Below are 14,777 nucleotides of genomic sequence, written 5' to 3' on the forward strand. Positions count from 1 at the left end.
TTTGGTGTAAAGGGGAGTAATCAAGTCAACTATAGTAGTGTTGTAAAACATGTTGTAGCAATGCTTGACGATGAAAAGGAAAGTTGATATGTAGTAGTAGATTTATAGAAAGATGAAGAGTTTCATAAATCCCACTTGCATGTTGATGAAAATGTTGGTGTGTTAGTAGGAGTAGTTGATTTTGGCATAGATAAAGATACCAGTGGAGAAAGAAGTTATTTGGTGTGTCAAGCAATTGATGTTGCGGATGATAACTTTGATGGAGAACAATTAACTAGTTATCAGTGGTTGCATATGATGCAAGGAAAACGTTTTATTGATATGTTGTTATTTGGTGAGAGAAACCCAATTGTGTTTGGAAACCAAGTGGAAAGTAACTTGTTTGCAGTAGCAGAGGTTAATAAAAAAGTGGAAAATGAAGATTATGATGTAATGCCAGAAGCAGAGAAAGGTGTGACACAAGGAGAGAAGAAAGCGCAAGAGGAGACAACTCTCATTGCAGAGCATAATGAATGGAATCAATATGGTTTGAAGATGTTTCTTTATATAAACTTAACATTGATTTTGAGTGTGCAGAGGTTAGCAACAACCATGAAGAAGCAACAAATATGAAAAAGAGTTAAGGTTCCTTAAAGCATGGCTTGAAACACCATGTGTTGATGAAGTCTGCATAGAAGTTGCAACAATGAATGTTAAGACAACATGGACAATGTAGAAAATGAAAATGTCAATGAAATTTTAATGTATTGGAGTTGTGAAGAGATAAAATTTGAGTAGGGATCTATGTTGCAGCAAATTGACAATCAAAAAATTAATGATAAAAGTCAAACTATAGAAAATAACATATGGCAATAGTCCACATACAAGCAGATTTTTTTGAAGAAGTAGAGGACATCCATGGATAGACTTAAACAATTTTCTATGTTTTTATGATAAAAAATGATTTAACTATGGAATAGCTGCAACAACGAATGAAGAAACTGAAATTTGGAGCCTACAAAAGATGAAGCTATTGAGAGGATACAGGATTTGGAATAAAAGGAAAAAAATCCAACACAAAAGTTGATGTCAATATTTTGAGTCATTGTAATCCTAACTGATACTTAGAAGTTATGTTAAGTCATGTTCAAATTGTCAATCGTAAATAAGAGAGAATGTTAGAAATAATTACACCTCTCTGTCAAATCAATCATTCACTGAGGCACCATCTCACCGTCACACACCACGTCACCGTGGTACACCGCCTCACCTTGATTAAATTCGAAAGAGCAACACCGCCATAACACAATTAACCGACATAGTTGTTTGTATAAATGTAGGTGATTAAGGATAGAAGAGATGAACAACCAGTGTTGTAAGGCACCTGTAGCTGCGTAGTGGTAATTGACCTCGGGCTTTGGCATTTCAATCATTTATAAATTCATGTCTCGTTTTTGTTAGCACTGTAATTGTTTTGTCATTGTGTCCTGTCTTGCAGAAATCCACAAACCAACAGAACTGTAACGAAACCTGCGGACCTTTTAAGAAACAAAAGTTTATGTTATTCATGGTATCTTCCGACAATATTGTCTTTTGTCTGTAATCCCTACGAGGTACTAATTTTTCCTGTCAAGTGTCAACAATAATGCCTTCTCTTACGGATAGTGTCTTACAAAGGGATTTCCTTTTTCTCTGTAACCTCTAAACAAGTACCAAGTTTTCTTGTACAGTGTCCAGAATAATTGGCTTTCTCCTGAAGTGTTCACGAACCTTGGACCATGTATTCGGTTTTCTTACTTTTATGACACGAAATTTATTACAGTATGAGAACGCTTCGTGTCCTTCTGGATTTTTATCATCTAGTATATCATCTAATTTAGATCTCATCAATTCTATTTTCATTATAACATTATGTGTCCAAGTTCACTTAAAAGTCTGACTTTGAATCCCACTACAGTGAATATTTGTTTTTATATTATTTCGAAATGGAGAGGCTAACGTACCCTCCCTAATGTTTTGTTCCAATTAAATGGATTTTCAAAGTATAAATGGGAATATTGATTTTTTTGATATGATTCAAGAGATAATTTATATTTCGATGCTTTTTCATTTTACACTTACAAATTGCTTGGATGTAATTTTATTTTGTGAGAAGCGTCACCACAATTCTGGCAAAATACCGGGTACAAACGGGAACAACCACAAACTCGATGCCTTCCTCGCTTCAAAACACCGAGGTATGTGCTTCTGTTTACAATCATCGTAGAAAGCTGAAATCTCTGTTGTGTACTATCAAGAAAGACGCAGTTATAAGAATGATTACTTTCTATATAAAGATGTTGCATTGTCGACAGATAATTAGCATATGGTATTGACGGTTATGCTATCCATATGCTTCTTCATGAATACTAATTCCAATCTGGATCTTACATATTTTACTGGGTTGCTTTTCTTGGTCTGTGTCGTTAATATGAAATAATAGATATTAAAGTTTGTTCATGTTGAAAACAAACATAGGACCAAATTTTGAATACAAATTAACTTAAAAAATAAATTAGCTTTTACATTGGAATTTGCCCACTTGTGAGGTAAATGAGAACAAGATATTTGCAGAAGCACTTTGACCAACGTATTAAACATTGAGGTATTTAATGGACAACAATATTTGGTCTTTTTATTATACTTTTACTTTTCTTTAATAACTGTACTTCCATTTTTTTTAATGTCTGTAATTTCATTGTTTTTATAATGTCTGTAATTTCATTGTTTTTATGATGGTTTTTATGAGATATGAATAGTAAAAAATTTAACTTTTACTTTTCTTTAATGACTGTACTTCCATTTTTTTTAATGTCTGTAATTTCATTGTTTTTATGATGGTTTTTATGAGATATGAATAGTAAAAAATTAAAAAAAAGATTATTATGTTACTTGAGAGTGTAAATAGTGTATGTAATGTGACAAGTTTGTTTGAGACATATAAAAGAATAATAAGGAGAATTACATACATGAATTATTGGAAAACATTAAAAAGTTATTTAATAATAATTTAGGATTTGTTAAGAATGGATTTAATGTTAAATCTAATAATATTAAAATAATATCTAGGAAGTATATGTATCTATAAAAATAGGAAGTGAATAAGTTACACATTTACAAGATTTGGTCTATCTATTTAATTCCTACATTTCATTTATTTAGAGTCTTTGAACTTTAAATGTAATGTAGAATTGAGATTAGGGTTATGTTTTTCTAATTAATTTGCAAGTTTATTTAGAAATCTATATTTAACATCATGAAATTCATCATCATCAATATTATTATAGTCTTTGAACATAAAATGTAATGTAGGATGGAGATTAGGGTTATGTTTTGATAATCAATTTGCAAGTTTATCTAAACATCTATATTTAACATCATGAAATTCATCTTTTTCAATGTTGTTATAGAAAGCAAGTTCATTATATTTTGGTAACTGTAAAATTATAACTTATTTTAATTTATTCTTAAGATTTTGTTTAACTTATTTCAAGGAATTTGATGTTTGTTAAAGAAATTTGATATTTTTTTTGGAAAAACATAATTTCTATTAATTAAATCATATTTTCTATATATTAAAATTATTGTTTAGTGGATAAGCAATGAACTTTAAATAATTATTAATTTTTTTCCCAAATAAGATTATATTTATATAAATATAGAACAAAACTTTTATCACCGACCAATTTTGTTATAATCAGAATACTACTTTAAATAAAACGTAACGCTTTTAACATCTTTGTGACATCGCAATAACCTCTTCCAAATCAAGAGTAACTTCCTTAAAGTAAAATCGAGCTAGGCGTAGAAGTGTACATAAAGTGAATTACTGCTCGCGTATTGTTACTTTGGGATATTACAAAATATTCACCGACTTTCATGAGCCCCGCATATTATTTCGTAGCACGAGAGACTTCTGAAACATTATAATAGTGTCCGTGATCTAGGTAGATTAGCGATAAAACGGTTAAGCACATAACGTTGCAGTTTAAGGTAACGAAAAAGCGAGAAATAAAGTCAATACTACCAAAATAGTAAAGAGGCGGGAGGTTTTGACGAGGAATTATGTGAAGAATTCAATATTCTAAAAACGCTCAGCATAACTCTATAGTGTTGAGAAAGGGAAATGAAGAAAAAGCAAGAAGTGGGGAGCTACAACTTACCTAGGAAGAACTGTCTATCTGCAAACAAAATAAATAAACACACAGCAGAATTAATCATGCACAGTAAACACAATTTTTAACGTGGTTCACCTAACCAATTTGGACTACGTCCACCAAACATAGGCATCAGGAATTTATTAATCAAATTGGAGATTACATAATGAAAACCTCATAAAACTCTCACACTCTCAGCAAACCATCGGAATGGTTGCCTGTTATATAGCATAGAGAATCTAACAGCCTCATTAACTCCCTCACATCAAATATAAGAGGCATTAACTCTCTCCCAACAACCTGGAGTTAATCTAGGACCTGAATTCTATTGTTGTCATCAGCTGAGATTTTTCCTATTTTGCTACAAACAGAAAATCTCAACATAGAAGTGGCAGAAATGTTAAGAGGGACTTGGGTAGTTTAAGGAAAGTAACAGAATGGTCTGGTAGAACAAATGAGGCTATTGTGGATGCTATGGCTATGTGTCCATGGAAGAATAGTTGACTATGTTCGAGCCGTCATATCAAAAAATAGTATCTGTAAGCTTTCTGCCCACGTGTAGATATCATGAATTTGCATTTAGCTGCGTATATTTTTCATAAAATTATTTGTGAAAGATGTTAAAACTGTACATTAGAGGTACAAGGATATCGTAACATGTGCTAATTTAATTTTTCGGTGCGTGTCTGTGAACAAAAATGAATTGTAGTTGTCACTGCCATATAATTTTTCGGTCCACATAGAGGATCCCACATCTCAGATCTTTTGTTCTACAAGCTGCGTGACTCATCAAAATGAAAAATAATTATTTTCGTTGAAAATTGATGAATGAAAGAGCATCAATCCATTTCATAGTGAGCATAATTCACCATTCACAGGGTTGGATCTTCTTCATGGAAATCCCCGGCAATCATAGTGTTAACCATCGACCAGAGGATGATAGAAGAAAGAACGTGTTCAGGAGCTGCACAATTTTGAGTTTGGGAGTATCATATAGGTAGATCATCTGAAGGGGACGGGCTGAACAATTTCGAGGTTGGGAGTGTCTTATAGGTATGTTATCTAAAAAGCATAAGCATGAGATTCTAAGATGTACGTAGCGAAGGAAATAAAACAAACAAAAAATACATAGATATTTTAAATTGGGAAAAAAACATCACGAACATATCAGAATATTTAATTTACTAAAATATTCAATATCCTAAAACCTCCCGTCGCATAAGATAAATCTCATAGCAGATAGAACACCTATCATCGCATAAGATAAACCTCACAGTAGATAGAACAAATATGACCGCGTCATGCAAAAGGGACAAAACCTTACAGCAGATTGTTGGAAAATTACTCCCAACCACTCCATTAAACAACTGGCAACAACCATTCTCAGAAGTACACAAGCAGATCAATGAAGCAGTTTTTGTAGCAGGTTACAGATTTTTCTTTGCAGGTCATAAGGATGAGTTATCCACTCTTGCGTACAAGTTCTCTACACATGCAACATATCAAACATTTAAGAACAGAAGAAAATCATGGCAGAAATTCTAAATGAAAACTACGAGGATGTAGTGCACAACTAGAGCATTTACAGCTCAACATATGAAAAGTCAAAATAATTAAGTCATGAACATGCCAGCCATACCTTGTTTTTAATCTTAGTATTGCAAAGTTGGTAAATGAAAATTGCCATATGAAAAGTGAAAATAATTAAGTTCGTGAACATGCCTGCCATACCTTCTTTTTAATCTCACTCTTGTCATATTATTATTACATGAATGTATGTTTGAATATTATGCAAAATAGCTTTTAGTTGTTATAAGGGGTTGAAGTTCTGAAACAGGGAGGAGTAAATCGTGGAGAATATTGTTGTCGGCTGGTGAGGAAAACAAAAATTTACTAGTTGTTACAGTGTGTTGTTATTACAACATAAAAACCAGAGAGCAATTAAAGTGTGTAAATTTTTTATTTTCCACTGCAACAGAAGTCGCACATTTTAGCTCACATGAGATCTTAATACAAAGTATTATGGTACACTCAATCAGAGAGACATATTTCCAGTTTTACCTCACAGTATTTTGCTTCCTCTGTTTTACTGTGTATTTCCAGTTTTACCTCACCGTATTTTACTTACTCTGTTTTACTGGGCGTTGTTACTGTGCATTGATTTCTCGTTTTACCTTCTATCTCAAAATTAAACAGTGGTATCATAGTACGTTCAAGACTTAAATTTGGGAACAAATTTTTATTGCAAGGAATTTTGGTGTTAAAGGTTGTTTTGAAGGCATATTTACAAAAAAATTGCAATCAAGGAATTTTTATTCAACATTTAAAGATGACAGCAACATCAAGCACAAACTTACAAACTTGACCAACCACAAATGCCTCAGTTCGATGGCAAAAATTATGATTGTTGGATTATCACAATGAAGGCTTTGTCTTCTTCTCAAGACACTTGGAATTTGGTGGAGAATGGATTTGCAAAAGCAGCAGATGCAATAACATATAATGTTTTGACACAAGAGAAAAAGGACTTTCTGAGAGACATTAGGAAGAAAGACTCTGAAGCCTTTTTCTACATCTTTCAAGCTATGCATGAGTTCATATTTCCAAGGATTTCAGTGGCAACAAATTCCAAGCGAGCTTAGGACATTCTCCATACAATCTATCTAGGCATGGAAAAAGTGAAGACTGCCAAGCTGCAAATGTTAAGAAGATATTTTGAAACTATATGCATTGAGTCTGAGAAGATAAACTCACTTTTCACACAATTTATTGGACTCGTTACTCAAATTAGGTCTCATGGCGAGGCACTTGAAGAATGGAGGGACAATTGAGAAAATTTTGAGTTTTCCATCAAGATTTGATGTTATTGTTGTGGCCATAGAAAAGACAAAATGATATTAAACAATTTTCAGTGGATGAGCTTCACTCATCACTCATTTCTCATGAACATAGTCTGAATAGAGCATCAAATACTTCATTGGATCATGCTTTCGAGACACAAGTTCCCATTGGTCAAGGTAGATGCAAAGAAAGATCAAATGCTAGAGGAAGAAGTCCACATAGAGGTAGAAGAGGGAGCCCTTCAAGCTCAAGTGGAAGAGGCAAAAATCAAAATCCAAGTGAAGGTCCAAGCCAAAATCAAGCACAAGGTCAGAGGTATGATAAATCTTAATTTCAATGTCATTATTGTAAGAAGTATGGAAATTATGCAAATGGATGTAGGAAGAAACAACATGATCTTACTAACAAACCAAATGCAAATTTCACAAAGGAAAATCAAAACCAAGACAAAATGTTTTTAGCTTGCAATGTAGCATAAGAGAAGCAAAAATATGTATGGCTTTTAGATTTAGGGTGCAACAACCACATGATAGGGAACATAGAAATGTTTTCCAATGTAGATGAAATTGTGAAATTTTAAGTGACATTTGGCATTGATAATTAAGTGTTTGTTATGGGAAAAGGAAGAGTCAACATTCTAACAAAAAAGGGAAAGAAGAAATATATTTCAGATGTCTATTTTGTTCCAAGATTACAACCCAATCTCATAAGCATTGGACAACTCATGCAAAAGGGCTACGATGTCTTTTTCAAAAATGGTGAATGCACAATATTGGATAAATTTCCAAGAAAGAAACTGATTGCAAAAGTGAAAATGAGAAGAAATAAAATGCTTCCCTTGAAGATAAAACCATATCTAAAGGAAGAAGCACAACTGTCAATGGATTCACAAGATGAAAGGATGGTAACTACTGTTACACAAACAAATTTTCAAACAGAGGTCAAGGATGAAAATTGGTTATTGCATTTAAGATTTGGTCATCTTAATTTTAAAGGATTAAATTTGTTATATATGAAAGTCATGGTGAAGGGATTGCCACACATAGCAAAACTAGAAAACTTATGTGAAGGATGCATCTTGAGTGAACAACATAGAGAATCATTTCCAATAGGAAAGTCAACAAGGGAAAAGACACCCTTGGAACCTTAGAAAAATGGTGTCGGAGAAAGGAAAAATAGGGTCATTATGGAAATGGCAAGAAGTATGTTGAAGGAAAAGCATTTGCCAAATGGTTATTGAGCTGAAGTTGTCGCTTGCGCAAAATACATTATAAATATGTGTTCAACCAAAAATGTTAAAAATATGATTCTTGAAGAAACATGGAGTGGAAGGAATCATAATGTCACTCATATGATAGTGTTTTCATGTGTGGCATATGCACATGTCCTAGAAGAATTAAGGAATAAGTTGGACAACAAGAGGGAGAAATGCATACCTGTGGCATATAGTGATGAATCCAAGGCTTACAAGCTCTACAATCTATTAACCAAGAAGGTCATAATCAAAAGAGATATGCAGTTCATAGATGAAGAAGAATGTGATGGAAGTTTGGAGAAGACAATCAATATAAAAGCAAGTTTACTATAAAAAGATAAAGAGGAATAACAGTAGTAAGTAATTCCTTGTTGGCAACTCCTCCTACATATGTTCAACCTCAACAAATGAGTTATCAGGTAACAGCATCAACAAGAAATAGGACAATGCCACGCAGTCAAGAAAATACTACTCCAAGTGCAACGTAATGACCCACATCATCATCTTCTGTAAGCACAACATCAAGTGACATGTCAAGTCCTTGTTCTACAAGCGTGAGAAGACATAAATTCAGAAGTTTATGTAAAATTTATGAGCACAATGAAGTTGACAGTCGTGCAGGATTAAATTCTTTATTTGCATTATTTTGTCATGTAGGTGACCCAATTTATTTTGAAGATGTTTTAAAAGAAGAAGAATGGGTTGCATCAATGAATGAAGAAATGGAAGCAAAATAAAGGAATGACACATGGGAGTTAGTGGAGCTTCCAAAAGGAAAATAAGTTATAGGTGTCAAATGGGTCTATAAGACAAAAAACAATGTTGTAGGAAAGATACAAAGGCATAAAGCAAGGTTGGTTCTCAAAGGATATAATAAACAACACACAAGAAATTATGCAGATACATTTGTGCTAGTCATCAGAATGGAGACAATACACACAATGTTGTCAATAGCTACACAACATAGGTGGAAGGTGTACCAAATGGATGCAAAGTCAACATTATTGAATGGAATGTTGAAAGAGGAAGAATATGTGGTGTAGCCACCTAGTTATGAGGTGCAACGCCAAGAAGACAAAGTGTACAGGTTGAAACAATCTCCTTATGGGTTGAAGCAAGCACCGTAATATGCACAATTTTGTCAATAGCTACATAACATAGATGGAAGGTGTACCAAATGGATGCAAAGTCAACATTATTGAATGGAATGTTGAAAGAAGAAGTATATGTGGTGTAGCCACTTGGTTATGAGGTGAAAGGCCAAGAAGACAAAGTGTACAGGTTGAAGAAATCTCCTTATGGGTTGAAGCAAGCACCGTGCACATGGTACAACTAGGTAGATGTATACTTGTTGGATAATGACTATGAAAATGTAATGGTGAGCCTACTCTTTACATCAAAGAGAGTGATAGTAAGCTTCTTATTGTTGTTTTATTTGTAGATGATTTTATTTTCAGTGGGAATGATGATCTTCTCATTGTTGACTTCAAAAAATTATGAAAAATTAGTTTGAAATGATAAATTTTGGGTTGTTCACATACTTTTTGGGCATAGAAGTGAAGCAAATAGAAAATGGGATCATTATTTCTCAAGCAAAGTATGCCTTAAATTTTTTGAAGAGGTTTAATATGCAGGACAAGAAGCCTATGACAACTCCAACTTTCATGGGATTGAAATTAGGTAAACAAGATTGTAACAACAGTTTCAATATGAATTTACACAAAAGTATGGTTGACAATTTGATGTATTTAGCAACAACTAGGCTGGCTATAATGTATGCAGTGAGTTGAGTGTCAAGATTCATGGAGAGAGCAAAGGAGAGACATTTGCAAGCAACCAAAAGAATACTATGGTATGTCAATGTGACAAAGGAATATGATATTTTGTACACCACAACAAATGATTTCATGATGGTTGGTTACACTGACAGTGACTGGGCATGAAGTTTTGATGATTGAAAGAGCACATCATGGTATGTATTTCACATGGGTTTGGGAGCCATTTCACGAGCTTCCAAGAAACAACCAATAGTGTCACTATCGACAACAAAAGCTAAATATGTTGTTGCAACAACAACAACATGACAAGCAATTTGGATTAGAAGTATGCTCACAAATTTATGACAGAGACAAGAAGGAAAGACAATAGTTTACTATGATAGCAATCCAATAATTGTTGTCCAATATTTTTTTTTTTCACAAAAGGATCGAACGCATTGAGACTAAGTATCATTTTATTAGAGAGGTGATTAAAAATGGAGAAATTGTTTTGCAACACTATAGGTCACAGGAAAGAAATAAATTTGTCCATCCGAAAATTGTTTGGGCATAGTGAATATCGATGATTCTGATTAAAAGGGAATGTTGGAAAATTAATTCCAAATAGCGCATTAAAAAAATGACAACAACCATTCTCTAAAGTACACAAGAAGATCAAACTAGTTGTTTTTTGGCCAGTTATAAATTTTGTCTTACAGACCACAAGGACTAGTTCTCCACTCGTGTACAAATCCTCCACACCTTTAACCTATCAAACATTTAAGAACAGAGGAAAATCATGGCAGAGGTGTTAAGTGAAAATTACCATGGTGTGCTACACAACTGGAGTATTTACAATGCACCATATGAAATGTCAAAATAATTAAGTTCATGAACATGCCCACCCTACCTTGTTTTTAATCTTAGTATTTTCATATTATTATTACATGAATGTATGTTTGAATATTATGTAAAATAGTTTTTAGTTGTTCGAAGTTTTATAATAGTAGAAGGTTTGAAGATAGGGAGGAAACCATGGAACAAATTGTGGTGGACTGGTGAAAACAAAATTTTACTGGTTGTTATACCGTGTTACAACACAAAAACAAGAGAGCAGTTAAAGTCTGGAAAATATCCATTTTTCACTACAGTGAATGGTTTTTTTTTTTTTTTTCCTAATATGAAATGTTAATACAAAGTATTTCATTTGCACTCTCAATGAGAGATACATATTTCTTGTTTTACCCACATTATTATGCTTACTCTATTTTTATACTATTATACTATGTGTTGTTACTGTGTGCTCTTACTGTGCATAAGTTTCTGGATTTTACCTTCTGCCTCAAAATTACACAGATAAGACTTGTAAGAAGGTCTGATACCATGGTTCGAAGGAGACCTCCGATAGTGGAAACTAGTGGAAGAGATCGAACGATTGGTAACAATCACGAAGGAACTGGGAGAACAAATGAGCTGATTGTGAATGTTATTGCTATGTGACTAATGAAGAGTACTTGACCATGTTTCTACAACAAAATATCATATATGTGATGCTTGCTTCCCAAGGGTAGGTATCATGAGATTGCATTTAGATTCATCTATTTTCGTAAAATTGTGACCAGGGTAAAAATTGTACGTTCAAGTTACAAGTTTTTGTGACGTGTTAATTTAAATCAAGGCGTAGTGAACATAAATAAATTCTAGCTATGACTATCATAATTGTTTTAGGTCCAACGACATATCCCACATCCCAGATCCTTTGTTAAACAAGTTGCGCTACTGATCAAAATGAAAAGGAAGTGTGTTCCTAAGATTGAAGAATGAATGGTAAGTGCAGATCACTATGAAGATGTTAATGAACCAGACTACGCAATATAACTAAGAATCTTGCAACCTTGTAGATTTAACATATGACTTTTAGAATCTCATATTAACCATCGTCACATTTTCATCATACTTTCCTTTATGGAGTAAAATCCCATCAACAAGAAAAAAAAAAAAAAAAAACTTTGTTTTCCTTCCAACAAAGTAGAAATATATCATCAGATTACTACAATGTATAAATGATATTGGTTTCCATTGCCTATAAAACATAAACATCTCCTTCTTGAACGCAAGAACATCCTCTTACAAACATCATCATGCTCAACAATGAAAGAACATCCTCTTACAAACATCATCATGCTCAACAATGAAATTACAGCTCCAACGTTCGAAGGCTACCATTTTCTCAATGATTGTTCTTAGGCTATCACCACTAAATTTAGTTTTCCATATATCCACCAAGAAAGGGATAGGCAAAACTAAGATGCTATTTTATTTTTCTCCATGCATTGGTAAAATTATTAGGATTTACGACATATTGGGAGCTAGGGGTCATCTTAAATGCATAATTGTATTTTTTTGACATAGAGAACTCGGGAATGAAAGAGAAAGAGCTTACTCTACATAGGATTAGTGTTATAGACATTTTTGTGCCTTGCAGCAATGAGCATGAAATGTTCATAATCTAAGGGATCCAAAGTCCCTAAACATGTTGTTCCTACCCCTAGAGGAACAAGGCTAACAAACCACAACAATTCACAGAAGTTCTCCACCAGAAACTGCTCAAAAACAAGTCAATTCAGGATCATTTCAGTGGCTCCACTAGCTGTCTGCGCTGAATGTCAAAGCCAACACTGGCTACCTGCGCTGAATGTCAAAGCCAACACTGGCTACCTGCGCTGAGCGAGAGTTGACATGTGGCAAGTTCATTTCACAAGGTGTCAAAACCCAGGAAGATTCCAAAATCTTCCTCAATGACACTTGCCTCAAGGAATTCGACTTTGATGAGTAAGAGGTTCCAAATCTCCAAGTGGAAGCAAAAACCTCCAAGTGGAATCAAGAACTGACAGAGGGAGAGGACACTAGTCATATCTCAAACTGACTCATCCTCTCTCCAAACATCTATATATGGATCTCTTCTCCATGAGATCTGGAGGCTGGAATTTTGTTATTGCAAAGAATTGTTGTTGGTTTGAGATTGGAATCATTGGGTGCTTAATGCTTTGAAGGGAGGTGAAGATAGGAATTCCATTTTGCTGGGAAGGAGATGCTGGATTGGAGCCATCTTGGTTGTATCTCTTCCTGAACCTTGTTATTCATCAATAAAGCTATCTTGGTTTCTCCTATATACTGGTGTATCTTTGATGTATGATTGCATTAGTATGTTTAGTTTATTTCTAATCCTGAACTAGTTATGAATATGAATCTATGTCTTTGTGTAGTGTTCTTCTCTTGTGATCTTGAAGAGACCTGTTGAAGCTGGGCGAGCAAGAAGGAAAGTAGCTGGGAACTCCCAAAGAGAAGAGGAATTGGATCGAGGGACAAACGGAAGACACCGGTTAGTCCATCCATCTCTCTTCATTCTTAATTCATAAAGGAAGAATACTAGAATAGCTGTCTCTATTTGTTGCTACGGCACTGTCACACCTTAGGTGGATAGGATCGTCCTGCATAGGCATTTTTCCCCATAGTCATTTTATTTGTGTCTCCATCATTGTTTATTTCATAGACTCAACAGCAACAATCGAACTGCATCTGCTATTCTCAGATGCAAAGTAGACAGCTGCTGCTTTGATCCAATCACTGGATTTGTCTATGATCTGAACAATGGACTCACAAATGATTTGATGATCCTTTGTGATAGATCTTAGTCCTCCCTCAAAGCATCCCTTTGATTGTACCTTGCTTGTTGCTTTTATTTGGCCTGAAACCGTTGATTAATCAGCAAACTGTGACCCAGAACCCAGTGAGAAACTCTCGTTTCTCCTTCAGCGCGAACCCTGTGAAGAGGTTCTGCATTTTAGCGCAGGTCCCGTGAAGGCTACCTGCGCTGAATGTCAAAACCCCTGTGTTGAGGTTGCGCTGATCCAGTTAGGCCTTGTGCAGCTGGGGTTCTCTGCTCTGTTTTTCCTTGTTTTGATCTCTGATTTTTGTAGCCTGTAACCAGCATAGGTACCAGTCTAATAACTCCTTTTCTCTGCTTAAATTCCGCCTCCTTTTGTACAAAAAGACTGTGAGTGTTTTTATATGTTTGTGACGTCATTCGCAGTTTTCCTTTGTAAGAGTGAAATAATCATCCTGTAGCCCTTGATTCAGATCTGTTGAGTGTGATCTTAGGAGAGAGTTCATTGGCTGTTTACAGTTGATTATACATTTACTTTTGCTTTTGGTTTGAGTTTGTCTCTTTTAAGTGTCGAAACAAGTGTTCATTTCGAAAGTCGTAAAGTGTTGTATTCTCTTCTACCCTTTCTGATTTCGAAAAAGTAAACTTGTTTGTATTTGTCATTTAAAAGCAAATTCAAAGTTGTACAAAAAGCTTTCTTTGTAGGTATCAATACTAAGAAAGCGGAAAACAAACACCTGCATTGTGCATTTGCATCTTGATAGTTTGCATGCTTGATTTAGGAAAAGTGCATTAGAGTGTGCTGATTGCTCTTTGAGAAAAGATGGTGTCTTTCTTTTCCCTTAGTAGCTAGGATTTTCAAAGTTGAAAAGATATAAAGCTTGCTTATCATCTTTAGACTGCATTTAGGAATTGTACCATACATCTCGTGGTGATCCAGAAAGGCAAACTTCTAAAAAGATCAACTTAAAATAAACTGAATGAACTTAACAACGCTTTGCAACATAACACACAACATAGAGGTCTAGGCTAGAGATGTGTTCCGGCGTCGTAAAGCCTGGTGACTGTCGATCTCATTGATG

The 14,777-nt window shown here is 34.3% G+C and overlaps 1 protein-coding gene across 4 annotated transcripts in view; it reads left to right on the top strand.

Annotated features, from left to right (window-relative positions):
- Window positions 1-14,777, top strand: part of LOC149182513 (MADS-box protein SOC1-like) — a 104,628-nt gene that overhangs the window by 63,523 nt on the left and 26,328 nt on the right. For all 4 annotated transcript variants that reach the window (XM_089418556.1, XM_089418558.1, XM_089418555.1 and 1 more), the window contains exon 2: window positions 2,135-2,216. In XM_089418556.1, coding sequence (XP_089274682.1) covers window positions 2,135-2,216 — 82 coding nt within the window. The remainder of the gene's footprint in view (window positions 1-2,134; window positions 2,217-14,777) is intronic.

Source organism: Pinus tabuliformis, chromosome 3_2 (genome assembly GCF_031772625.1).
Source record: "Pinus tabuliformis cultivar Carrire ecotype Pingquan chromosome 3_2, CPIR1, whole genome shotgun sequence".
Lineage (NCBI taxonomy): Eukaryota > Viridiplantae > Streptophyta > Pinopsida > Pinales > Pinaceae > Pinus > Pinus tabuliformis.